Below are 27,920 nucleotides of genomic sequence, written 5' to 3' on the forward strand. Positions count from 1 at the left end.
GATATTCACCTCAAATTTACATTGATTTTTTTTTTTTCTGTAATTTGTCACTTTGATATGGGAATGTATATTATTTTACATAAGCTATGAACCTAATTTTAAAAGTTTTATTTTCTATATTAATATGTAGCACTTTTAAAATAGCCTTTTGCTGGGTACTTAATGTTTTTTCATTAAGCTGTTTGGAATATTGGGTAGACTTACATAATCCAAATGATTAGAATTATTATTTTAATGTGGAATAATTTTTCCTATTGAGGATAATAATATATTAAGTGAAAAGTCAAATAGCAAGTATGGCTCTATCAAATATTCTTTTTTTAGCTGTATCTTTGATTAGGAAAAACCATAATTTTTCTATATCTTTGATTATGAAAAATCATATCTTTGATTATGATTACTTATTAATTAATACATAATTAGGTACTGTTTGATATAAAGATCAAATATAACAATAGTAGGCTAGATTTCTGTGACGTTAATTAGATCTTGTATATACTGTAAGTTGCTTTTTTTTCTGTTTTTAATATACTTAAAAAGTTCCAATAAAAATGATTTTACTTTAATTTATTTACGGTATTTGTTTCCTGTTGTTCTTGATCACAATTGATTTTACCCCTTGCAAGGGATGTTTTGAAATGTCCCCTGTTTTGAAATGGAGGCATTCTTGTTTGTCCCACCTTGGAGTATTACACTGACATCCATTGAGTGGAGGCCATAGTTACTGCTCAACACCCGCCCGTGCACAGGAGGGCCCTCTGCAATTAGCCAGCCCAGAATATCAGTTCAGTTCACTTCAGTCACTCAGTTGTGTCTGACTCTTTGCGACCCCATGGCTCGTCCTCTGTCGTCCCCTTCAGAATATCATTGGTGCTAAGGTTGAAGATCCTTAACCTTAGAATCCAGTCCATCCTAAAGGAAATTAGTCCTGAATGTTCATTGGAAGGACTGATGCTGAAGCTGAAAACTCCAATACTTTGGCCACCTGATGCGAAAAACGGACTTACTGGAAAAGACCCTGATGCTGGGAAAGATTGAGGGTGGGAGGAGAAGGGGACGACAGAGGATGAGATGGTTGGATGACATCACCGATTCGATGAACATGAGTTTGAGCAAGCTCCAGGAGTTGGTGATGGACAGGGAAGCCTGGCATGCTGCAGTCAATGGGGTCACAAAGAGTTGGACTTGACTGAGTGACTGAACTGAACTGAAGATTTAGGAGCACTAAGTTATTGATAGAGTTACTTATGTTAGGAGTTCAGGAATTTAATTGTGCATAGTCTCTTCACAATCAAGTAATTTAATTTCAGTGCGTTCTGCGGGATCTTTAAATGTATGGTTTACCTTACTCTTTTCCTTTGACTTCTGTTCCCACCTACTTCTGAATTGCTGACCTATTCACTGCTGAATAGAAAGTCTTGCTTCCTTTTGTTTATTAGCTGTTGTAATGGAGGTATTGCTGGAGCCAGTGTTGAAGCCACAGCAGGGGAAAAAGGTTTGGTTGTTTTCAGTGATTTCTGAAATTGCATGTTAAGACTATTGATAATTATTTGCCATAGTTCTTTTGGTGTGTCTGAAATTGAATTTTGTGCTTATTTAATAAGTGTACTTTTTAAAATTGCAATTGAGTATTTCTAACAATAGCTAGCTCATTGCCTAGAGCTCATGTATTTTTTTGTGCAGAGATTTTTGTTATAAACAAGTTACTTTAGGAGAAGAAGAAAAATAAATAGTTTTTTTTCTTTTTTAAATGATAGCCAATCTAATCTTGGGCTTCCCTGCTGTCGCAGACAGTAAAGAATCCGCCTGCAATGTGGGAGACCTGGGTTTGATCCCTGGATTGGGAAGATCCCCTGGAGGAGGGCATGGGAACCCACTCCAATATTCTTGCCTGGAGAATCCCATGGACCAAGGAACCTGGTGGGCTACAGTCCATGGGGTTGCAAAGAGTCGGACGCAACTGAGAGACTAAGCACACAATCGAATCTTACTTCGTTCCTTTTGTTTATTTGTTGAGTAGGTGACTGGTATAGTGGTCCTGCAGCTGAACTTGATACTGAACCTGATGAGGAATGGGTGAAGAATAGACAAGATGAAAGTCGTGCTTTTCAGGAGTGGGATGAAGATGCCGATATAGATGAATCTGGTAAGCTTTGTTTGGAATTAAAACTGTTACATAGTGCTTTAATAATTAGTGTTACATTTAACAAGTACTTAGGTGCTAGGATTTATGTAGTTTGTGTTTTCTAAAGTAACTGGTGTTTTTAAGCCTACTGCTTTTAAAACTTTGACAGAATAGTAAGTGTACTTAAAATTCTGTTTAATTTTTAATTATGTATAGGCTTGATTCCCATATGCTTTTATATTTATGCAAACACCTAAAAAATCAGAAAATGATGGCTTTTTTCCTTATTGAAATAATATACATTCATTACAGTGCTCTGCAGTTTACCATGTGTTTTTAGGGCCACTGCATTTGATCAGTTCAGTAGTATTTATGAGTTGTCCATGGCCCAGAGGAAGCAACATGAAGCTGTTGAACCTGTTTATTCATTTGTAAACAGTCATGCCACTTGCCTCATGTGGTGGCTGTAGAATTAAGAAGTAATATGTATGGGAACTCCTTGTAAATGGTAGAGGATTTTATAAAGTAGTGTAGGCATTCATTAAGCACTGTGGGAGAATTCAGAGGTGACTAAGACTTGATCTTGCCCTCAAAGAACTCACAGATGGGAGAATTGACAATACAAGATTCTTAATCATGGTGCATATTGGAAAATGCTGTAGTAGAGGTGCAGAAAAATGCTTTTTGGAAATATGGAGGAGAAAGACACAAATTCTGTCTTGATATTATCCTAGATGATGATTATTGAAAGATGATGAAGTAGTAAAAAGATTTGATGAATAAGATATTATTACATGTCATAAAATTGAACCTGTAGGAATTTTTTATTTGTAAGCCGCCCACTTATAGTCAGCTGGTCTGGCAAAAGAACTAACCTTGTGGAAAGTAAGGACTATAAATACAGAGATGACTCTTTCAGTATCAGGTTTATTGTTATGAAATAAACATTGTGGCATAGTTTTAAATGTTTTGAAGGTGTCCTATAAGGAAGAGGTCTATTCCAGTGGTATTTGGTGATTTGCTTACCCTGTGGCAGGCACTTTTTTGGCACGAGGTTAATAGTGAACAAAATGGAAAAAAATGCTTGGCTTTATTTAGCTTAAAATTTAGAGGAGGTGGCTGACAGTACACACAGGCAAAATATGTACTTTATTAGGTAGTATCAAGTGCTGTGGAGAAAAGTAATGGAAAAGTGTGCCAGGAAGAGAGGAAAGAAGTTACCATTTCCCATAGAGTGGGTAGTAAGGTCTCTTGAGAAATTTGAGCAAAGACCTCAAGGAGTTATGGTCTTTAGTCTTATGTCACCTTAGGGAAGTGAAAGTCATTCAGTTGTGTCTGACTCTTTGCGACCGCATGGCCTATACAGTCCTTGGAATTTTCCAGGCCAGAATACTCGAGTGGGTAGCTGTTCCCTTCTCCAGGGGATCTTCCCAACCCAGGGAACGAACCCAGGTATCCCGCATTGCAGGCGGGTTCTTTATCAGGTGAGCCATAAGGGAAGCCCAAGAATACTGGAGTGGGTATCCAATCCCTTCTCCAGGGGATCTTCCCAACTCAGGAGTTGAACCGGGGTCTCTTGCATTGCAGGCGGATTCTTTACCAACTGAACCATTAGGAAGACTTGACTTACCCATTCTAAAAAAAATCAATTCATAGTATCTGTGTTGGGTTTTTAAAGATCTTATCAAACTTAATGTGTTTATCTCAGCTCTTAAAGACAGACAGACAGACGACTGTTGTTTTCTTTCACATTGAAAAGGATTAAGGTTATAATGATTGAGACTTTCTAAGGTAATGTATCTGTTTAGCTGTGTAGTATGTCTAGACTAAACTTGGATCTGCCATCTATGTTAGTGCTTTTTCAGCTTAGCTGTCTTTACTAGTCTTGCAGAGAAGTTATTACTCTTCATAGGATGTTTTGTTTTCTTTTTCTTAGGATTTCACAGCAAACAGTACATATTTAGAGACAGCCACGGAAACAAAAGAATCATTTGGAAATAAAATTATAGTAGAATAAATAGGGTTCACTAAAAGTCATTTTTATCCCTATATTTCACATTTATGTTTGGCTAAAGGAAGAATTTAGAATAATATCTGTAACATGGGAACATTAGTCACAAATTCAGAATTACTCTTTCTACTTAAATTCCTTTTATCTACTACACTCAGTTTTGTGTTAAATAATACTTCCTCAGCTTCTCCTGTTGAACTGTTTTATGTTCAGAGGCATTCGAGTTAGATCTTCAGGTAAGCAAGAAAGCAATAGGATAAGATTATTAATTCATTATTTTTAGTATAGTGTGTTTATTTTCCTTATATCAAATTGGGTTTTTTGTTTGTTTGTTGGTTTTGGTACTTGTTATAGTATTGCATCCTTTTTTAAACATCTAGGCTTTATAGAAGTTATTAAGCAAAAGGCAAAAGCTTTGCTCGTTTTTAACTTCTTAAAATTCGAAGGTATTTTTCCTTCCTTGACTCATTATGGCCAGCTTAACTTAATTGTTTCAAATCTCTTCTAGGTCCGTGTCCCTTTTATTTATGTAAGATAATGAATGATACTTTTTATTATTTTTACTGTGGTTCGTTTTCCTCTTCATATCCTGTATTCTTTTGAAGAACTTGGACTGTTCTTTAAGCAGTCAAAAGTATTTTTTCCAAAATTTTTTCGGTACCTGAAACTGGAGTTATTTTTAATCTTCCCTCTGTTAATTAGCTTGAGAAGAAAATTACCTTCAACCTTGAATCATGTAAAAACTTTCTCCCTTCCTTCCCATTTAAACTTTTTTTCCCCCTTTGTCTCTTTTCAGTTGATATCAGAACTGTTAAATATTAAGTGCTGGCTCATGAGAACTTGTCCATTAAATTTGCTTTGCATATATAAGGGAGTTTAAGGAGAGCAAAAAGTATTTCACATTTAATGATATAGTGATTCCTTGAGTAGCCTGATTATAATTGGTGTATCATGGTCTTAGACTTTTGAATTCATTTTCCAGAAGAGTCTGGAGAGGAATCGATTGCTATCAGCATTGCACAAATGGAAAAACGTTTACTCCATGGCTTAATTCATAATGTTCTACCATATGTTGGCACTTCTGTAAAAACTTTAGTATTAGCCTACAGCTCTGCGGTTTCCAGCAAAATGGTAGGTATAAATTTGCACTAGCTTAGATATTAAGAAAAAGTAGCAATGATCTCCATTTGGTTTGCTTATTGCTAAGCTTAATTAAGAAAAATAACTACCCACGAGTGTACCTTCCCATAGGTAGGCATACACTGCTAATTTTCTTCTTTTTTCATTTCAGTTCTCATAGTAACCTTTGTACGTAGATATCATTGCTACACATTATAGAAAAGGAAACAGAGACTAAGAGAGGTTAAACAATTTACTTAGTTTCACAGATGTTAAGTGATGAAGCCCAGGGTTTTTGTTGTTAAATTTTTTTTTGCTGCACCATGCGGCATGTGGGATCTTAGTTCCCTGACCAGGGATTGAACCCAGGCCTCTTGCCTTGGATGCATGGATTCTTAACCACTGGACTGTCAGGGGAAGTCGTACATGACTCTGTAATATGTAAGGCATGGTAAGATGGGCAGATGAGATTAAATCATGGTTTTATAAAAGATAATCTTGTGACATCCTACATCAAAATCTCCCTGGGTATTCCTTAAAAATATAAATTAATAAAACGGATTTTCTGGGGTTTCATCACGATATATATTTGTAATGCAGAATTGAAGTGATTTTTACATGCAGAAAAGTTTGAGAACTCCTGGATATATTGTTTACTAAAAGTTATATCTCTAACCCTAACTGAGCGTCTGCAGATCTTCACAGTGATTTTTCCCCCCTTTTAGGTTAGGCAAATTTTAGAGCTTTGTCCTAATTTGGAGCATTTGGATCTCACCCAAACTGACATTTCAGATTCTGCGTTTGACAGGTTAGTTATTTTTGAGTATTTAAATTTGATGATTTCTAGCTATGAATTAATAGAATTGTTCTGTAGTTTTTTCATTTGCATAATTGCAGTTTAATCATACTATTATTTTTTGCTATCAGATTTTGGTCATGTTATGGCAATAACTTGATGGCACCCTCCAATTCTTTATTCTTGTCTTTAGGTCCCAAGACTTATTTTTGTATCATCCTGTCATCTTTATAATCTCCTCCTGTGTCTAGGCTTTTGAGCTGTGCTGTCCAATGGTAGAGATTGGGGCTTTTTTTTTTTTTTTTTAGCTAGCATTTTTTATTGTCAGACTTTCTTGAGCCAAGAAACAATGATTCCGCATGGCTGTCCATAGGGATAAGGCAAGTTTCTTCTCTTGGTGGGTAGACTTAGTTGGCCTAAGTCTTTACAAGTTTTCTGTATAAAAATGGAAGTCCAAGACCAGATTATCTTTCTTCTGGTCATAAATGCTGATTTATTTACAGGGGCCTTATTCAGGCCACCATTATAAACTTGGGATAAAATAGGTGTGTATTTTATTAAAGCCTCAGCATTGAATGTCAGGGTCCTTTAAAGATTTGCTTAAGTTGCTTTCAAGGTTTTAAAGATGTTTTCATTTTCAGTTGGTCTCGCAGTACCGTTTGGTACAGCTTGCTCTTACTCTTTGTACTTATTCTGAAGTTCTAACACTTTTTTTCAAGCTGCAGTCAGACTTTATTTCCTTGGAGGCTGCTACTGTCCTTCTTCTGCCTCACCCTGCACTTTCCCACCCTAGTATTTACATCGGTACCTGTCTTCCTGTTTCAGAGAGGGCAGTATGTGCTTCCCTGGCTAAGGCTAATTCTCTACCAGTTCCTGGAGCTTGTTCTTCTGAAACAATTAAGAGAACACTCCTCTTAATTATTATTTTCTTCTCTCGTGTGTATGCAGCTTTTCTCCTCGACTGGTTATTTTTCAGGATGAAAAACAGTCTTTCCTTTCCATACCCTTCTCCTTCCCTCCCCTTCTGTTGGGTTAACAATACTCTTAGTTCCCAGTTACTCCTGTTATCTTTTCATATTCCCAGCATCTAAAAAAATGTTTGATAATAGATATTCAGTAAATGTTTGATTGATTATATTAGATTTAAACTCTTCCTGTAGTTTGCATTTATTTACGTATAAATAAATGCTTGTGAAGAATTTAACGATATTCACTAATAGTCTTGTTACCTCTTAATTAATAGTTGGTCTTGGCTTGGTTGCTGCCAGAGTCTTCGGCATCTTGATCTATCTGGATGTGAAAAAATCACAGATTTGGCGCTAGAGAAGATTTCTAGAGCTCTTGGAATTTTGACAACTCATGAGAGTGGCCTTTTAAAAACTTCTACAAGCAAAGTTACTTCGACTACATGGAAAAATAAAGACTTAAGCATGCAGTCCTCCAAGCAGTCCGCGTGTTTGCTTGATGCAGCTGCCAGGGATCTTGGAGAAGAAGTGGATAATGAGCGCCCCTGGACTCAGCCCGCTCCTTCCCAGGATTTCACGCCTCCTTATGTGTGGGTGTTAGATGCTGAAGATTTGGCTGATATTGAAGATGCTGTAGAGTGGAGACATAGAAATGTTGAAAGTCTTTGTGTAATGGAAACCGCATCCAACTTCAGTTGCTCCTCCTCTGCCTGTTACAGTAAGGACGTTGTTGGACTAAGGACTAGTGTCTGCTGGCAGCAGCACTGTGCTTCTCCGGCCTTTGCGTATTGTGGTCATTCGTATTGTTGTACAGGAACAGCTTTAAGAACTATGTCAGCACTCCCAGAGTCCTCCGCGCTGTGTCGAAGAGCACCAAGGACTAGACTGCTTAGGGAAAAAGACTTAATTTACTCTGGGAGTGAGAAGTCGGATCAAGAGACGGGGCGTGTGCTTCTGTTTCTCAGTCTGTCTGGATGTTATCAGATCACAGACCATGGTCTCAGGTGAGTAATCAGTTGCGGAGTATTAGGAAACGGACTCGTCCTCCTCACTGGAGTGTAAAATTTTGAATCTAAGTCATTCCTTTCCGCTGGTTTGTTTAACTGAAAGAGTTAACCACTTCTGTATCACACTGTTGGAGTGATGTGACTTCAGCATGACGTTTCAGTCAGTTCAGTTCATTTGTGACGAGGAAGAACTTAAATTTAAAAGTTTAACAAATACTTAGCAAATACCCCCAACACATTTGCTAAGGTGCTTTAGTGGATGTAAAGCTGAATAAGATAGTTTTTACCCTCTAAGACTTGTAACAGAGAAGGAATACACATCTTCTGTGTATTATGTGTGTACACTCTCTAAGGGATGTTGGATTAAAGATTCTCTGAGGCTCAGAGAGACAGGCCTCTCATCCAGTTGCAGCAAATGATCAGAAAATGGAATGAAAAGATGACCCTGAATTGAACTTTGAAGAAGGACGAGGGATATTGATGGATGACAGAGGGAGAAGAGACCATTTCAAGCAGTAGCGGTCATTTGAGCCCACAGTAAAGTGCCTACCAAGCAGGAGACGCGGGTTCGGTCCTTGGGTCAGCAAGATCCCCTGGAGAAAGGCATGGCACCCCACTCCGGTATTCTTGCCTGGAGAATCCCATGGACAGAGGAGCCTGACGGGCTGCAGTCCACGGGGTTGCAGAGTCAGACACGTCTTATCAGCTAAACAGCAACAAAAGTGCTGTGTAGCTGTTGTTAGGTTATTTTGTTGTTACGGTTGTTTGCAGCATTAATAGTGTGCAGTAGTTGTTTTGATTATCTGTGACATGAGCCTTCAGAAATTGATTTCATGTTTTCTCTTTTACCCTGTCATAGACTTGAATTTTACTCAGGCTCTTTAATAATGGGTGTCAGGCATGTTAAACAGCGAGTATTCATCCAGCATAAAGCCTAATAATCTCTCTTGTCTTTTAAGTATGGTCTTCAGCAGATTAAGTTGGACTCTTGGAAATATTCGAAGGAGACTCGGTTTTCTGGTTTGGTTGTAGTGAAGGATGTGTATTGGGGGAATAATGGGCAATAAGGCTGTGCCAGAGTTTAAATTCAGGGAAGAATTCACTGGGGGAATGGGGAACACAGGAAGTACTTTAGGAGCTGCAGTTAGAGCGCGGCTTTGATTTGGAAAAGCGCAGCTCTTCTAATCAGATTACCTTGGTGCCTATTGAGTATCTAATACGTGACTGCCCTCTTCCAACTGACGGATCCAGAGTAATGAGACGAAGTCCTCGCTTTCATAGAGTTTACACTCTGATGGTAGAAGTAAGACAAGAAAGATAGACTACCAGACAGAATAGTCAATCTTTTAAAATTTAGTAAGCCTTTTTAATTTTTAATGTGACCAAACATGTTCTAAGTATTCCTTGTGTACTTGAGAAGAATGTGTATTCTGCTGTTGACTGGAATGTTCTCTGTATGTTTGTTAGGGCTAATCAGTTTATAGTGCAGTTCAAATTCTCTGTTTCCCTCTTGGTCTTCTTCCATTGTTCTATCCATTATTGAAAATGGAGTATTGGAATCTCCAACTGTTTTTGGAGGACTGTTTATTTTTCCTCTTAGTTCTATCAGTTTTGTTTAGTGTATTTTGGAGCTCTATTAAATGTGTATATGTTCATAATTTTTTTAATCTTCTGGGTGGAGTGGTGAGCCTTTTGCCAATATATGACATCCTTTGCTTTTTAAAGGTTACCTTTTTAAAATTTAAAGTCTCTTTCATTTCACAATGTTATAGCCACCCTGGCTTTCTTTTAGTTACTTGGTTTTGGCCACGCTTTGTGGCAGGTTAGACCTAGTTCCCCAACCAGAGATTCAGCCAGTGTACCCTGACATGGAACTGTGGAGTCTTAACCACAGGACTGCCAGGGAAGTCCTCTCTTTTGGTTGCTTTTTGCATGGAAATCTTTTCTCATGCTTTCATTTTTAACCTCTTTGTGTTTTTGCATCAGAAGTGAGGTCTGTAATAGAGAGTGTATAGATGGATCCATATTTTTAAAATTTTTTGATTAAAATTTTAAAAAATCTGTTGTCTGCTAATTGCTACCTTTTGGTAGGAGAATCTGATGGATTCCTGTTTAAAGTAATTACTGATGAGGGGGAGTTTATGCCATTTAGCTGTTTCTTTTCCTTATGACTTACATGCTTTTGTTCCTTATTTTCTCAGTGATGTCCTCTTTTTATGTTTTGTTTGTTGTAGTATACCATTTGATCCCCTTTCTCCCCATTTTCGGAGAAGGCAATGGCACCCCACTCCAGTACTCTTGCCTGGAAAATCCCATGGATGGAGGAGCCTGGTAGGCTACAGTCCACGGGGTCGCGAAGAGTCGGACACGACTGAGCGACTTCACTTTCACTTTTCCCTTTCATGCACTGGAGAAGGAAATGGCAACCCACTCCAGTATTCTTGCCTGGAGAATCCTAGGGACGGCGGAGCCTGGTGGGCTGCCGTCTACGGGGTCGCACAGAGTCGGACGCGACTGAAGTGACTTAGCAGCAGCAGCTCCCCATTTTCTTTATTTTTTAAAGTCTTTTTTTTTTAGTTAAGGGATAAAATTAACACCTTGAAACTTAAAACAATGTAGTTTGATAATCAGCTTAGTTTCAATCATGTACAAATACCCTGCTCTTGACATCTGTCTCATCTCCCTTTATGTTGTTATATGTACAGGTTACTTTTTTTTTTTTTTAAACCTCAACATGAATCAGCCATAAGTATACATATATCCTCTCCCTTTTGAATCTCCCTTCCATCTCCCTCCCCATTCCACCCCTCTAGGTTGATACAGAGCCCCTGTTTGAGTTTGCTGAGCCTTACAGCAGATTCCCGTTGGCTGTCTGTTTTACGTATGGTAATGTAAGTTTCCATGTTCCTCTTTCCATACATCTCACCCTCTCCTCCCTTCTCCCCATGTCCATAAGTCTATTTTCCATATCTGTTTCTCCATTGTTGCCCTGTTTATACATAGTACAAAATACAAAGTGAAAGTTGCTCAGTTGTGTCCGACTCTTTGTGACCCCATGGACTATATACAGTCCATGGAATTCTCCAGGCCAGAATATTGGAGTGGGGAGCCTTTTCTTTCTCCAGGGGATCTTACCAACCCAGATATCAAACCTAGGTTTCTTGCATTGCAGGCAGATTCTTTTACCAGCTGAGCTACAAGGGAAGCCCAAGAATACTAGAGTGGGTAGCCTATCCCTTCTCCAGCAGATCTTCCCGACCCAGGAATCTTACCAGGGTCTCCTGCATTGCAGGCGGATTCTTTACCAACTGAGCTATCAGGGAAGCGCTTTATACTTTGTGTACCCTTTAACATAGATTCATAGTTAATGTTTTATGCTTTTTGTGGGTGCATTTTTAACTAATCACTCTCTGCTTTCAAATGGTATTATACGACTTCACAAAGAATGTAAGAATCTTAAAAGAGTAAGCTCTTGTTCCCCTCCCCATTCTTTGTGCAGTTTTTGTTATATATTTTATTCTATATAAGTTTTAAACTCCGTAATAACATTGTTAATATTTTTTCTTTGAACAATTGCCTTTTAGAAAAAAAAAACAAGTCTTGTTTCACCTTTTTCGGCATTCTTTTGTAAAGTTTCATGTTTCCATTTGGTATTATTTTTCTTTTGCCTGCCAAGTCCTCTGTAGTTTTTCTCACTGTAAGTCTTTTGACAGTAAAAGCTCTCTCAACTCTTGTCTGGAAGACTCTTTATTTCACTTCCATTTTATAAAGATTTTCACTGTGTATAGAATTCTAGGTTGGTAGTTTTGTTTTAGCACTTTTAAGATGTTTCATTGTCTTTCAGTTTGCATAATTTATGAAAATTGTATTCAGTTTTTATCTTCATCCTTCTGTATGTAATGCATGTTTTTTTCTTTAGCTGCTTTAAAAACTTCATTTCTACTTTGAAAGCAGTTAGCACATGGTTTGCCTTGGTGTGGCTATGGATAGCTTCATCATTATCTTGTTGGGATATCTTACTGAGATTCTTGGATCTGTTGTTTCTAGCTTTCATAAAATTGAAAAACAAGATTCAGCCATGATTTCATCTAGTACTTTTTCTCTCTTCCCTATTCTGTAACCCTTGCTTCCTGCTGGGAATTCATGTATGTCAGATTTCTTGATGCTGTCCTGTAGGTCACTTGATGGTAACGGTTCCCTAACTGTCATAACAAAGTACCACAAACAGGGTGGTTAAAATGATAGGGATTTATTCTCTCACAGTTCTGGAGACTAGAGTTCTGTAATCAAGGTGTTGGCCACCATGCTCCCTCTGGAAACTTTTAAGGGATCGTCTTTTCTTAAGTTTTCCTACCTCTTATGAAACTAGGTGTTGCTTGGGCTGTGGCACAGTAGCCCCGGTCTCTGCCTCGGTCTTCTTCACGTGGCCATCCCATTTTTGTGTCTGTGTATTTATGCATCTTCACATGGCATTATCTGTGTGTGTGTGTGTGGACATCAGTCATGCTGGATTAAGGCCCACCCTAATGACCTGATCTTAACTTGATCTTAACTTGATCTGCAAAGATCGTATTTCCAACTGGAGTCACATTTATGATACTGAGGGTTAAGACTTCAACGTGTTTTTTTGAAGAGAGAGAGGGGAAGGGGCACAATTCAACCCATAGTACCAGGGCTTTTTTCCCTTACTGTTTCTGTTTTTCTCTTGGCGCTTTGTTTTGGTTAATCTGGTTGTTCTTCAAGTCCACGAGTTGGTTTTGCAGTGTTTAGTCACTGCTGCTCTCATTCAGTGTACTTTTTATTTCAGATACTGTACTTTTCACGTCTTGAAGTTTCATTTGGTGTACTCCTGTTCGCCCCCATATACCTACACACGCACACATAAATACACAATGTATGTAAATGTATTAAAACATACCAAAATGGTAAAAATACATAAGATATTTTTCTGTTTCATTATGTTTGTATTTTCTTTTAAATCCTTGAGCATATTTAACATAAAATCTATTTTAAAGTCATTATGTATTTCATCATCTTTATCATTTATTGGTCTGTTTATTGTTTGATTTGTGTTTTTATTCTTTGTGTGTTTAATAGTCTTTGATTGGATACCAGATAATGTGAATTGTACAAAATCATTGAATTCTGGATTTTGTTCTGTTCTTTTAAAGATTACTGCTTTGAATCACTCCCTGATCTGTATTATTTCCATAACTTGATATATTTCTAAAACTTTTTTTTCTTATCACATGTATTATTAATACTTTGTTTAAATGTTTCTGTCTTTGGTTGAGGGCAGAGATTGTATTTTGCATTTTACTGTGTAGGCCTGTGCCTGGCATACTTGGACACTGGTGATAAAAAGTAGACTAGAGTCGTCTTTCTAGAATGCATTTCTTATTACTTGTTATTACTCCTTTATCTAAGTCTTTCAGTGAGTCTAACTGCCCTTTGATTAAAGTTCACATTCTTGGCCATTGCTTGCCCCTGTAGTTTATCTCGTGTTACCTTTTTAAAGTATCTTTTAGTTCCTCCCATCTTCACCTTTCACAAATAAAAGACATCAAATAGGTAAATATAAACGTGACACACACACCCGAGAGAACCATCCTTTCTTTAACTATACTCGTCTACTTCCTTTTCCTCCAACATGTAGGCGTATCTTGTTTTATTGTACTTTGCTTCATCATACTTTGCAGATAATTGCCTTTCACACAAATTGAAGGTGTGTGGCAACCCTGCATTGAGCAGGTCTGTCAGTGCCATTTTTCTAACAGTATTTGCTCACTTCACATCTCTGTGTTACACTTTAGTTCTTCAAACTTTCATTCTTACTATATTTGTTATGATGCTCTGTGACCAGTGGTCTCTCATGATACTGTTGTTTTGGAGTGCGACAAACCATAGAAGAGGGCAAACTTAGTTGATAAATGTCTGTGTTCTGACTGCTTCACCAACTGGCTGTTTCCCTGTCTCTCTCCATCCTGAGATACAAAAGTATTGAAATCAGGCCAGTAAATAGCCGTATAAGTGACCTCTAATTGTTCAAGCAAAATGAAGAGTCACACATCTCTCACTTTAAATCAAAAGCTAGAAATGATTAAGCCTAGTTAAGAAGGCATGCCCGAAGCCAAGGCAGGCTGAAAACTAGGTCCTTTGCACCAGTTAGCCAAGTTGTAAAAGCAAAGGAAAATCTCTGGAAGGAATTAAAAGTGCTACTTCATTGAACAAACGAATGATAAGAAAGCAAAACAACCGTGTTGCTGGTAAGGAGAAAGTTACAGAGGTCTGGATAGAAGATCAAACTAGCCACCGTATTCTTCGAAGCCAGAGCCTAACTCAGAGTAAAACCCTAATTCTCTTCAATTCTGTGGTGGCTGAGAGAGGTGATGAAGCTGCAGATGGAAAGTTGGAAGCCAGCAGAGGTTGGATCATGAGGTTTAAGGAAAGAAGCCATAATGTATTAAAGTGCAAGGTGATAGAAATTGCAGCAAATTATTCAGAAGATCTAGCTAAGGTAACTAATGAAAGTAGTTGCACTTAACAACAGATTTGCAGTATAGGTGAAACAACCTTATATTGAAAGAAGATGCTATCTAGGACTTGCATAGCTGTAGGGGAGAAATCAGTGCCTGGCTTCAAAGGACAGGCTGACTCTTGTTAGGAGTTAATGCAGCTGATGATTTTTAAGGTGAAGCCAATACTTATTTACCATTCTGAAAATTCTAGGGCCCTTAAGAATGGTGCTAAATCTACTCTGCCTGTGCTCTGTAAATGAAATGACAAAGCCTGGGTGACAGCACATCGGTTTACAACATGAATTATTTAATCCCGCTGTTGAGATCTACTGTTCAGGAACAAAAAAAGTTTCTTTCAAAATATTGCTCAGAGATAATGTTCCTGGTCACCCAAGAGCTCTGATGGAAGTTTACAGTGAGATTAATGTTGTTTTCATGCCTGCTAACACAGCATCCATTCTGCAGCCTGTGGATCAAGGCAAAACTTCCTAGCCCTGTTCAACTTTTGAGGCATTGGTTGTGCAGTGTGCAGTCGGTCATTGTCATGGAAGAGAATTGGGCCCCTTCTGTTGACCAATGCCGGCTGTAGGCATTGCAGTTTTCATTGCATCTCATTGATTTGCTGAGCATCCATTCTGCAGCCTGTGGATCAAGGCAAAACTTCCTAGCCCTATTCAAGTTTTAAAGCGTTGGTTGTGTGATGTGCAGTCAGTCGTTGTTTCGGAAGAGAATTGGGCCCTCTTTCTGTTGACTTATGCCGGCTGTGGGCATTGCAGTTTTCGTTGCATCTCATCGATTTGCTGAGCATACTTCAAAGATGTAATGGTTTTGCTGGGATTCAGAAAGCAGCAGCGGATCAGACAGGCAGCAGACCGCAAAACAGTGACCGTGAATCTTTTTGCTGTGCAAGTTTGGCTTTGGGAAGTGCTTTGGGGCTTCTCAGTCCAACCACTGAGTTGGTTATCACTGGTTGTCGTGTAAAATCCACTTTTCATTGCACATCACAATCTGATGAAGAAATGATTTGTTATTGTATAGAGACCCTTCAGAAGGACAGTTCTTTAGATTTGCGGTCAGCTCATGAGGGACCCATTTATCAAGCTTTTTCACCTTTCCAATTTGCTTCAAATGCTGAGTGACCTTGGAACAGTTGACTTTCTTCAGCAAAGTCATGTGTGGTTGTAAGAGGATCAGCTTTGGTGATTGCCCTCCATTGGTTGTCAACTTCCCACGGCCGCCCACTGTGCTCCTCATTATCTAGGCTCTCGTCTCCTTTGCAAAACTTGTTGAACCACCACTGTTGTACATTAGTTAGCATTTCTTGGGCCAGATGTGTTGCTGATGTTGAGAGTTGTCTCCACTGCTTTATGATCTATTTTGAACTCGAATAAGAAAATCACTCGAATTTACTTGTTGTCTAACATCATTTCCACAGTCTAAAATAAAATATGGTAAAGAACCCACCTGCCAATGCTGGAGACTCAAAAGATGCAGGTTCAGTCCCTGGGTCGGGAAGATCCACTGGAGAAAGAAATGGTAATTCGCTCCAGTATTCCAGGATTCCTACAGAAACCCGTGGACAGAGGAGCCTGGCGGTTCATGATCCATACGTCACAAAGAGTTGGATACAACGGAAACGACTTAACATGCACACAATAAGTCATTAGCAAAAAGACAAAGCAAGAAATGTGCATTGAAATGATGTATAACTTAACCACCTTTATGTAAGAAAGTATTCCAGTATCAAATGGCAAATTTCAACAATGCAAAATCTGCAGTTACTTTTGCACTAGCCTGTTGTGCAGTCACCCAGTCATGTCCGACTTTTTGCGACCCCATGGACTGCCAGCCTGCCAGGTCTCCCTGTCCCTCACCATCTCCCGATGTTTGCCCAAGTTCATGTCCATGTATCAGTGATGCCATCCAGCCATCTTATCCTCTGATGCCCTCTTCTTCTGCCCTCAGTCTTTCCCAGTATCAGGGACTTTTCCAGTGAGTTGGCTGTTCACATCACATGACCAGCATACTGGAGCTTCATCTTCAGCATCAGTCCTTCCAGCAAGTATTCAGGGTTGCTTTCTCTTAAGACTGGATGATTTGATCTCCTTGCTGTCTGAGGGACTTCTAGGAGTCTTCACCACCACCACAGTTGGAAGGCATCAGTTCTTTGACATTCTGCCTTCGTTATTGTCCAGCTCTCACAACTGTATGTGACCACTGGGAAGACCATAGCCTTGATTCTACAGACCTTTGTCGACAGAGTAATGTCTCTGGTTTTCAACACACTGTCTAAATTTGTCATAACTTTCCTTCTAAGAAGCAATCGTCTTCTGATTTCATGGCTGCAGTCACCATCCGTAGTGATTTTAGAGCCCAAGAAGAGGAAGTCTGTCACTACTTCCATCTTTTCCCCTTCTATTTGCCATGAAATAATGGGACCAGATGCCATGATCTTAGTTTTTTTTAGTATTTAAGCTGGCTCTTTAACTCTCCTCCTTCACCCTCATCAAGAGGCTCTTTAGTTCCTTTTTGCTTTCTGCCGTTGGAGTGGTGCCATCTGCATATCGGAGGTTGTTGATATTTCTCCCGCCTATCTTGACTCCAGCTTGTAACTCATCCAGCCCGGCGTTTTTCATGATGTGCTCAGCATATAGATTAAATAAACAGGGTGACAGCAGACAGCCCTGTCACACTCCTTTCTCAATCTTGAACCAATCTCGAACCAATCAGTTGTTCTATACAGGGTTCTACCAATTGCTTCTTGACCCTCATACAGGTTTCTCAGGAGACAGGTAAGATGGTCTGGTATTCCCATCTCTTTAAGAGCTTTCCACAGTTTATTATGATCCACACAGTCAAAGGCTTTGGTGTAGTTGATGAAACAGAGGTAGATGTTTTTCTGGAATTCCCTTGCTTTCTCAATGATCCAGCGAATGTTAGCAATTTGATCTCTGGTTCCTCTTCCTTCTCGAAACCCAGCTTGGACATCTGGAAGTTCTTGGTTTGCACAATGCTGAAGCTTAGCATGCAAGATTTTAAGCATGACCTTACTAACTTGGGAGATGAATGCAATTGTCTGATGGTTAGCACATTCTTTAGTACTACCCTTCTTGGGAATTGGGATGAAGATTGACCTTTTCCAGTCCTGTGGCCACTGGAATCTGGAATTACTTTTGCTCCAACCTAATACCAATAAAATATTTTTTATTAAGTTATGCATATAATTATTTAGACATTGCTGTTGTAAACTTAATAGACTCTACAGTATGATGTGAACATAACTTTTTTACATGTACTAGAAAAACAAATTTGTATGACTTGCTTTATTATGATAGGTGCTTTGTTGCAGCTGTCTGGAACTTGACCTGCGATCATCTCTGAGGTTTGCCTGTGCTGTATCTCTCTTGTCTCCATGCATTTGCTGTCTCTGTAACATGCGTGTATTGGCTGACTTCTGCTTGTTTCTGTCTTCATTCCAGTTAAAATGTCACTTCCTATGGGAAACCTTTTGCGACCCCCTCTCCCTCAGGCCACCACCACCCTTAACTATATTCCCGGAAGAGCATTCATCATATAATTGCTTGTCTACTTTTGTCTCGTTTGATATCCCACTAGGTTCGGTGAGGCGAGTGAATGCATATGTAGCTCACTCAAATGTGTTTGTGATATGAAGGTTTATATTCCATGCAGTCTGTCCTCAACGTCCTGAAAGTTTTTAAGTTTTAGAACATGAGGTAGTCTGTGCATTGAGGTATCTTCTGAGATCTTTTAAGTCACTTTTTAGAAGCTGTTTTATTTTTTGTTATGAACGATTCAACTTTACAGGAAAAAAAGATTGAATAAACTGTAAACCTTATATTGTCTTCCTTTAAAGATATCTGTCTGCAATTACTTGGCCCAGTGAAGACACAGAGGTTCTGAACTGCTGCTGTTATTAAACTCTGGATGGATCAGGGAATCTGTGATTTAAGAAAAAAAATCAGTCTTTTTCAGTAAAAATATCAGGGGAAGTGTGCATTTAAATCTCTCATGTATATTGGGGTCTTGATAAACCCTTTTTGATTGACCAGTTTTTTCTTTTAAACATGCAATGACAAAACATTAAAATGTATATCCTGATGTTTGTCCATCGGTGTTTCTGAGTGTATAAATATTTCCCTAGTTTATCCTGATTTCAATAGTTTACATACTTTTCCTCACCTTTACTTCCTAATTTCCATGTGCCTGTGTAATGATTCTAATTATCTGTCCTTTTTTTAAACTGAATTTATTGTATTACAGGCTTTTTGATATCCCTGTCCAGATGGACTGTTGCTAGCTTTCCCAGTTTTTGCTGTTGCATACTGCAATTTGATGTTCTCAATTTTGCTCTTCATATTTTTCAGCTTTGCCGTTGTCATTTTAGTCAATTTCTCATTTTACTGTTTTTGTATAAATAGTATTTTAAAAACTTTTTTTAAGGTATGCCATGAAACCTAATGTTTTCATTTTTAGTGAAGTGGAATTCACATTAAATCTGTTTTTGTAAAGGGTACAAATCAGTGGTTTTAGTATATTTACAAGGTTGGCAACCACTGCCACTATCAAATTAGAAACATTTTCATTAAACCAAAAAGAAGCCATATACTCATTAGGAGTCATTCCTCATTCTTCTTTGTCCCCAGCCCCTGGCAATCAGTAATCCACTTTGTCTGTTTTTTCTGCCTATTTTGGACATTTCGTATAAATGAAATTACCTAATATATGGTCTTTTGTGTCTGACTTTTCGTGTAGCACTGTGTTTTCAGGTTCATCCGTGCTGTAGCTGCATACTATTTATACTAAATTTTGTTTATCCACTCATTCAGTGTTGAACAGTTGGATTGTTTCCATTTTGGGGGTATTATGAGCAATGCTGCTGTGAACATTTGCTTGCAAGTTTTTCTGTGAGCACGTGTTTCCACTTCCCTTGGATATGCACCTAGGAGAGTAATTTTGGGTCACAGGCTGACTCTGTAACTCTTTGAGAAACTACCAGACTGTTTAGTAATTTTCTTGATAATTTTTACTGAGACAGTTTGGTAGGAGAATGAAGATTACAATTCCAGTATTCAGTATTTCCTTCCTGTAAGAATTGACTTACTATCATGTTCTTATAAAGAAAATTTCGTAGACTTGTTTATTGAATGTCTTTGTAAATGTCTCCATGAAATGTACAGTGTCCTACCTAAGGATGAAGTTAGTTGTCATGTTTTATAGAAATTCTTTAGTGTTCTCATTTCCAGACTGAAGGATCTATTCATAGTCCATTGGACCATAGACACGTAAGTTTTCATAGAGTCTGTCTTTTAAATGTTAATCTGTTCTCACTGTTGGCTTGCTTCTCTTGCAGGGTTTTGACTCTGGGAGGAGGGCTGCCTTATTTGGAGCACCTTAATCTCTCTGGTTGTCTTACTGTAACTGGTGCAGGCCTGCAGGACTTGGTTTCAGCATGCCCTTCTCTAAACGATGAATACTTTTACTACTGTGACAACATTAACGGTAATGCCTCTTTTAACAATGAGATAATTTTGGAGGAGTTGACGTAACACTTTTTAACAGTTCTGATAATTCTTAGGGTTTCTATTGTGTTTTCTAGATTTCTAATTACCACACATTTTTGTAATTAAAGATTTAGTCCTTTTCTAAATGTGAGCTTTTCTTACGGAGAGAGATTTCAGCTATCCATTCTACCAGATTTTAGGAATATGTAATAGTTGAATCAGTCCAAAGGGGCAAGTTTTTGTAGAATTACTTAAGTTCTTAAAAAATTTTGGAAATTTCCTCTAGTGAAAGAGCACTCATTAATGGTAGAGAGGTACTGACGTTCTAGATAACACCCAGTTCTTAGGGATGATAGTCAGTTTTCTTGTAGGGCAAGAAAGCTTCATAGTACAGTAGAAAAAGGAGGACTTGGGTGATGTGAACTCCTCAGGGACCTTGAGTCTGGTTCCAGATAAACCTCTTGGAAGATGGAGGAGGATGGTGAGTGTGGTAATGGGAAGAGACTGAGGTGCTTTAAATGTGACTAAAATTCCTATATATATTTTGGAGATTGAGTCCTGCACTTTCTTTTAACAGCATCAGGTAAATATTTTTTGATATTTTGTTTTGTTTTGTTTTTTAAGCCTATTCCTACCCTGCAGAGGGACTGTTTAATGTGCTTTGTCAAAGTACATTCACTGCCCTGTTGGTCATCTGGTAATCGCTGGTGGACAATTCAGAAGTCCTGAAGCATAAGCAAATCAACCTCCTGTATTTCTAACTGGGAAAAATTTGCATGGTTCAGATTCTGCTGTGTCTTTTTACATCATATATTGTTATTTTTGAGAGTCCGATTTCATCTTAAGATCATGGGAAGATCAACGGAGTTTCTCTCAGGCAGGAAACTGGACCGAGGCCAGGAAGACTAGAGGAATGGTATCTTCCTGAATGGCAGCCCAGTAGGCAGAGAAGTTAGCACAACTGCTGTTTCTCAGAGATGAGATTTTTCTTAAAATACATATGAAGAGATAGGATAGCAGAGAGATAGCAGCTCTTTTGTTTGTGGAATCACATTGGTGATGCAGGAGATTACCTCCTGTGTTCTGGAAATAGCAGCTCTAAGTTGGAGCATTTCTTTGCTCTCCATTGCCTGTGGTGTATGATAACAAATGGTGAAAGTGAATGTCATTGGTTGCAACCTGCTAAGTGTATGAAAGAAAGTGTGAGTGCTATGGTGGCGCATTTGCTTCTTTGGGAGTTTGGGAAGAGAGTTTTACTTATTTATTTTTTTTGTACAGTTATGTCATTGTAGTTTCACTGTGGTGCTTACTAAGGCTTATAGTATATATTATGAGAAGTAATCGGTAAGCAATTACTTTTTGTAGGAAAAATATCTTATTGGTAGGTTACATTTGATTTGTCTACATTGGTTTCAGCATAGGTTATGCTTGTGGGAATAAATCTTTGAACCTAATTTGTTATACTTATTTTGGGATATGTAGATGTTATTGGGTTGGTGGGGGGATTGGGTTTCACTTCATTTTTATGACCTGCCTGCTTCTTTTGCATGTATATTTTTTAAAACTTGTTAGTATGTTAGAATTTCTTTCATTTTGACCTATTTTCAATATATAAGTATTAAAGGAGCTGCTATATTCCTTTTGTTGAATGTTTGTTGAATTCCTTTTGTTAAGTTTTTTTTTTTTTTTGATAAAATGAGTGGTAATTTTCTATAAGCCAATTTTAATGAACATGTTTGTCTTTAAAGGGTTTGAAATGAAATAGACAGTGCTTGTATAATCCAATACCAAATCTCCTTTTACAGCTTCTTAAAGCATGATTTGGGGGAAGTGGAAATCCTTTAAAGTTTACAGGGTGACTTGTCATATGAACTTATGTTCCAGAGTTCCAGCCAGTTGCTCTCAAAGCAGTACTCCGATAACAGTCTTTTCCTTAAAGGACATTTCGACAACCTAGAAAGTGTTAAATAAAGTTGGCTTGTTTCCAGTTTTGCAAGATGACACAGGATTGATCCAGTATCTTTCATTACAGTTCAGCTTGTATAGTAAATATTTAGTGACTGCATAATGGCTCCCTTTTTATTATTATTTTTATTAGTTTTGAAAGTAGCCAGTATTTGTATACATGTTCTTAGACTAATAGGGGGCATATTCAGGTGACACATTTTATTTTAATATTTGAGAATAGCACAGTGAAAATTGATTTTGTCAAAAGAGCTTATTTACATAGTTAACTACCAGGTTACTACTAAAAGAAGTAAATGCTGATAAATAATGTTCATTAAATAAGTGATAAATGAAGCAAAATATTCTGTTTCCTAAGCATTAGTGGAGATTTTGGAGAAGGTAAATTAATTGTCAAGTATTGTCTCTTGTGAGCAAGACACGAAAATTCATTTTGTCAAAAGAGCTTATTTACATAGTTAACTACCAGGTTACTACTAAAAGAAGTAAATGCTGATAAATAATGTTCATTAAATAAGTGATAAATGAAGCAAAATATTCTGTTTCCTAAGCATTAGTAGAGATTTTGGAGAAGATAAATTAATTGTCAAGTATTGTCTCTTGTGAGCAAGACACTATACTAAGCATTGACATAAAATGACATTTTTGTTCTTCTGAGTGATTCTTCAGGACATTTAAATTTGTTTTTTGATTGACAAAAAAGTTAAGATTTAAGTATAAAGAAGACTTCTTAGCCATGACATTTAAAAAATTCTTTGTCGTTTAAGAAGCAGTAGATGGAATTGCATAGTTTTAGAACTCTGAACAACATCTGAACAATGATAGCACATAAACTTTTTGTACTGATTTGCATTTCAATGTATGTTTATGAATTAAGAGAGATCAGCTCATAGTAGGCGACACAGTCTCAGATGATTTGCTCATATGTTTCTAATTTAAGTTAAAAGGAATTTTAAAGGTAAGTGAAGGTAAGTGCAGATACACAGCATAAATCATGTGCTTAAAATCTAAGAAAAACAAATAATTCAGTAATAAAAATTTGGGAAGATAACGATAGCTAACATTATAGCTCTTCTTTTCTAATATTTTAAAGACATTTTCTTATTAAATTTATTTTTACCATGCATTTAAAGATTTTATTTGATGATTATACAGATGTTACTTTTCTGTTTATTATCCTGTACTGTAACTTAGCCCTCATATATTATAACCATCGTATTGTTTTTTAATCTCATATCAAGATCAGTATTTACTGGTAATAAGTCCAGTGTTTACCTTTTGAACTCCATGTCTACGTAAGTGCATCTAGAGATCCTTGGCAACCTAGCATATCTTAGTCATATCTCTTTCTAATTCTGCCTCACTTTTTCTGTGGCCTGTTTATTCTATTGTCCATTTATTCCTTTTTCTGAACAGTCCTGTGATACTGAAACATCTTAACTGTTAAGATGCTTACGACTTCCATGCTTTGGAAACTGCTGTTCACCCATTTCTGACAGTATGAAACTAACTTAAAAACAGTGGTTGTCTTTACCTTTGCTGTAGGCTTCCAACAAAATAAAATCCATTCATGGATGAATCCACTTTTATGGATTATTAGGATCGGTCACCTGGAATGTCATTGGCTTTCAATGGGATTGTAGTTTTGAGGTAGTGTTACAGTTATTGGCTAAGTACAGTTATGCCCTTAGACTTCCATTGAAACTCAGACAGATATCCTAGTGTGTGTTTGAGAAAAGGAGCCCATTTTACATCAATATGAGCAATAACTGTGACGAATAAGGAGAGACTGACAGGTATCACGGTAGGGTTATTTTCTACCTAATGTAGGGCACGTATTTTCATTCCTGCGTTTTCCTTCCTCTGTTAGCCCTACTGCCATCCCTGAGACTTTGAGAGCAAAGTGACTCAGGTCTCCAGAGGGAACACTGAAGATCCTTGGCCTCTGTTTTTTGGGGAGAATGATGAAAAACTGTGTGGTATAGGCATTCCTCGAAGATACTGCAAGTTTGGTTCCAGAGCACCATAATAAAGGAACATTGCAATAAAGTGAGCCACATGAATATTTTGGTTTCCCAGTATATGTAAAAGCTATGTCTGCACTATACTGTAGTCTATTAAGTGCAATAGCTTTATGTCTGAAAAAGCAATGTACATAATTTAAAAAATGCTAGCCGTCATCTGAGCCTTCAAAATAGTCATGGTAGTACATCAAAGATCAGTGACCACAAGTCACTGACCATAGCAAATATAATGATAATGAAAAAGCTTGAAATATTGTAAGAATTACCAAAAGGTGACACAGCCACAAGAAGTGAGCAAATGCTGTTGGAAATAGTGTCAGTAGACAAGCTCAGTGCAGGGTGGCCACAGACTTTTAGTTTGTGAAAAATGCAGTATCTGCAAAGTGCAGTAAAGCAGATCACAGTTAAATGGAATATACCTGTGTTTGGAAAAGTACGAATCTTTTGAGTGGCATCCTTGATCCACTTGGCTCCTATGAGGCTCCCTTTTATTTTCTCTCTTGCAAACCAGTAGATACTTTATTTCATTGCTTTCAGCCGTCGCTTAGGACTTTTTCCAAGGCTGCTTTTGATTTCAGTTTAAAATTTCTTCCTTACCTTTTTGTCCTTTTAAAGAAAATAGGAGTATAGACATTTTGAAGTATTATAAGGAGTTTCATTTTGGAATACTGCACTGAAGTCTCCGTGTCTCTTTCCTCGTATTTCTCCCTGTCAGAAAAGTTATAATAGAATTGTACGCTGAGAAAATGATAGATATGTTTCTGTAAAAGCCACCAGTGTAAACATTTCGTCACAGGGGCTGTGTCAGGGCAGGGCGGTGGTAGTGAGGCAGGGCCTTGGGTCTTGGAGAAAGGTGCCCCTCAGTGACTGGCAGGCCAAGCAGTGACCAGAGTAAGCTGGGAGGAGAGCAGACTCAGAAAGGAAGGTGGGGAGTATCAGTTAAAGCTGAAAATGTGTTCAAAGGGAATACCTGGTCAAAGGTTGTCAGTACGAGAAGATTTTCAAGCCACAGGATTCCTTCCCAGGGGGTTTCTAATATCTGATAACGTACTAAGATTTCATTTTGACTCTGACTAAGATTGCTAGCGTGTGTCTTAAGAGAGAATAATCTTAACAAAAGTGCTGCTTTGTGGATTTTAAGTTTTGACAGATTCAACTTTTTATTTTAAATGAACACATTGTAATTTTGATTAAGTAAAAAATAGGCTTTGTGGTAATTAAGTTTTATATTTGAAATGATTTTAAACTTAAAATTATGGAAAATTTTAAACATATAAACATAATAATACAGTGAAGCCTATGTCTCATTGGCTTTAGCAGTTACACACCCAAGGCCAGTCCTCTCTGATATACCATTGTGCATTCCCCTATCTGCTCCCTATATCCCAGACATAATATTACTTTAAGAAGTAAACGTAAGTATTTGGAGATAAATGGAATCATAAGCTATTGCAGTCCCACTATGGTTGTAAGGCCCATTTGTTTCTCTTCCTAAAGATACATTAGTATTTTCATAGTGAGCTATATGAATGCTATATTTCTTTGTATATTCTAAGAAATTAATCTTTTGTATTTTGTATATTGCCATTTCAAAAATACAAAGAATAGTTAAATTCTGGGAAATAGGTGTGTTCTGGGTGTTGATTTGCAAGTTATTTTCTTATGTTGGTATTAACATAGTTGCCTTTTGCAATGGTTTGGTACTTCAAAAAACAAAATGAAACTAATTTAGCATATTTTTCTGAGTTAAAGTCTTGGTATCCCAGAGTACTATGATTTTTCAGTTTTAATCCTTTTTAGAAAATGTTATTTTCTACAATAAAATTATATTTCATGTATTTTTATGGTCCTTAGTGTTACAAATGCAACAGTTTTGGTTCTAATTGATGAATAAAGAACTAATTAACTTTGTTCATGGTGCAGACATACTGAAAGGCTTCAACATAGTTAAAATGTCTTTTTCCACATTTGCTTGCCTTTATGAAAACTATGATTCATTCAGAGTACTTAACATTTGAATATGTGCCATGCTGTCTGTTTGACACTTTCTAATTCTCAGCTGCGTTCCTTTAATGCATCTTTCAGTCTAGTGTCTTGAATTGCATAATATGATTGGAATAAAATGTCAGTTATTCCACAGATGTTTTATTGCTTTCTTTGTAATTGAATCACAATTTTTATTATGTTTTAGATGTGGTTTTAATTATTCATTCATTGCATACTTAATTCTGGAAAGTAATTTAACCATAGGACATGATTTATTTTGGGGAACAAATGTTAAATAACAATATGGCAAACATGTTAAGGCTAGATCTACATAGTATATTTTTAACAAATTTTGAATATAGTATTTATTATAATTGCTGAATAGTGGATTCTTTAGCTTATCTATTACAGATGTGGTTGTTTTTGCCTTAATACTATTTTCTGGGAAGGATGTTCGTGGTGTAAGAGATCCATTGTTCCCTTAGCCTGGCAGTCTTGCTTCTGTGAGGTATCTTGCCTTGGATTTTTTATTTGTAGGATTGTTGCCAACAAAAGGATTTCTTTTCCTTCTTTTTCAGTTACCTGTATTAGTTAAAGTTAAACTGCTTTTGGTGACTTCTGTGCTGAATAATTTTTTATACAGTCATGGGGATTTCATTTCTATGGTATAAATGTATTACCAGTAAAAATAATCTGTGTTTTACACTTCTTTCGTTAGCAAGCTTACTTTTATGTGATGAGAATTTCCTCCTTTCACACTTCTCTGTTTTCACGCAGGTCCACATGCTGACACCGCCAGCGGATGCCAGAACCTGCAGTGTGGTTTTCGAGCCTGCTGCCGCTCTGGCGAATGACCCTTGACTTCTGACCCTTGTCTACTTCATTTAGCTGAGCAGGCTTCCTTTCATGCACTTTACTTATAGCACATTTCTTGTGTTAACCATCCCTTTTTTGAGTGTGACTTGTTTTGGCCCCATTTCTTACAGCCTCAGAAATCTTAATTTACCAGTGAATTGTACAGTGTTGTTTCTCTTTGCAAATCGTACTTTTGTTTTAGAAAGGGATTAGATCTTTTCATAGGGTGAGAACAGTTTTATCAGTTTCTTTTAAATTGAATACATTGAAAAAAATTGTCACTAATGCCATGCCATTTAAAGTCTTTTTTACGTTATTTTGAGTTTTGAAGTCAATGGTAATTGGTTCTCTTTATAAACACTGTACCAAGCTTTGCAGATCTTTTCAGACATACATTTCTGAAGTTTTATTTTCAGAGACTGCACGTTTTGGAAATCAGTCTCTTTTCCATAATGTTTCCTTTAATTTGAACAGTTCCCAGAGGGCCAATTCAAACATACCCACATGTAAGATTCTCTTAAGATTGTGAAATAAATTGGCTTCCTGGTGTCGGCTCCTCGAGCCGGCACAGCACCAGTGTCTTTGTACTTCCTTTCTTCAGAGACCCCGGTCCCCACCACTGTCCGAAAACATGTCACGTTTGGGAGGGGTTTTTAAAAGTCCCACAGGCATTTGAAGAAATACATAAATAAAATCTTCTTTGAGGACTTTACCAAGTAATTTCTTTTGTGTTTTGATTGTGTTATAAATCTCAGTCCAGAGTTACTTTACTGTGAAATAGGACAACATGGGTCTTTTGAACTCCCATGAAATCAGTGACCCTGACAAATAAGTAGTTTTAGACAGATACCTGATTTTGTTGAGCTGAATTTTCTCTTTGAAATTAATCGTGCTGTAGTTGAAATTCAGATTCATAGGCTTACCTTCTTTGCTGCGTGAAATGACGGTTGGAATGGAGACCTGTTCCTCAGAAAGGCACATACTGACTAAAGTTTACGTCATGCTGTGTATAGTGTTATATCAGCAG

General features: G+C 37.5%; 1 protein-coding gene across 19 annotated transcripts in view; it reads left to right on the forward strand.

The window, feature by feature from the left end:
• FBXL5 (F-box and leucine rich repeat protein 5) overlaps positions 1–27,605 on the forward strand; it is a 43,424-nt gene extending 15,819 nt beyond the window's left edge. For 8 of the 19 annotated variants that reach the window (XM_081595011.1, XM_081594923.1, XM_081594317.1 and 5 more), the window contains 6 exons: positions 2,021–2,146; positions 5,119–5,267; positions 5,981–6,063; positions 7,295–8,020; positions 19,913–20,061; positions 26,816–27,605. In XM_081595011.1, the coding sequence (XP_081451137.1) occupies positions 2,021–2,146; positions 5,119–5,267; positions 5,981–6,063; positions 7,295–8,020; positions 19,913–20,061; positions 26,816–26,892 (1,310 nt within the window). In that variant the 3' untranslated portion in view covers positions 26,893–27,605. Of the gene's footprint in view, positions 1–2,020; positions 2,147–5,118; positions 5,268–5,980; positions 6,064–7,294; positions 8,021–19,912; positions 20,062–20,687; positions 21,713–26,815 lie in introns of those variants that run through there. The other 11 variants (XM_081595106.1, XM_081594504.1, XM_081594760.1 and 8 more) reach the window with 3 other exon arrangements.
• The last annotated feature ends 315 nt before the right edge of the window (positions 27,606–27,920 follow it).

This window comes from Giraffa tippelskirchi, chromosome 1, assembly GCF_054371585.1.
Source record: "Giraffa tippelskirchi isolate mGirTip1 chromosome 1, T2T-mGirTip1v1.2.pri, whole genome shotgun sequence".
Lineage (NCBI taxonomy): Eukaryota > Metazoa > Chordata > Mammalia > Artiodactyla > Giraffidae > Giraffa > Giraffa tippelskirchi.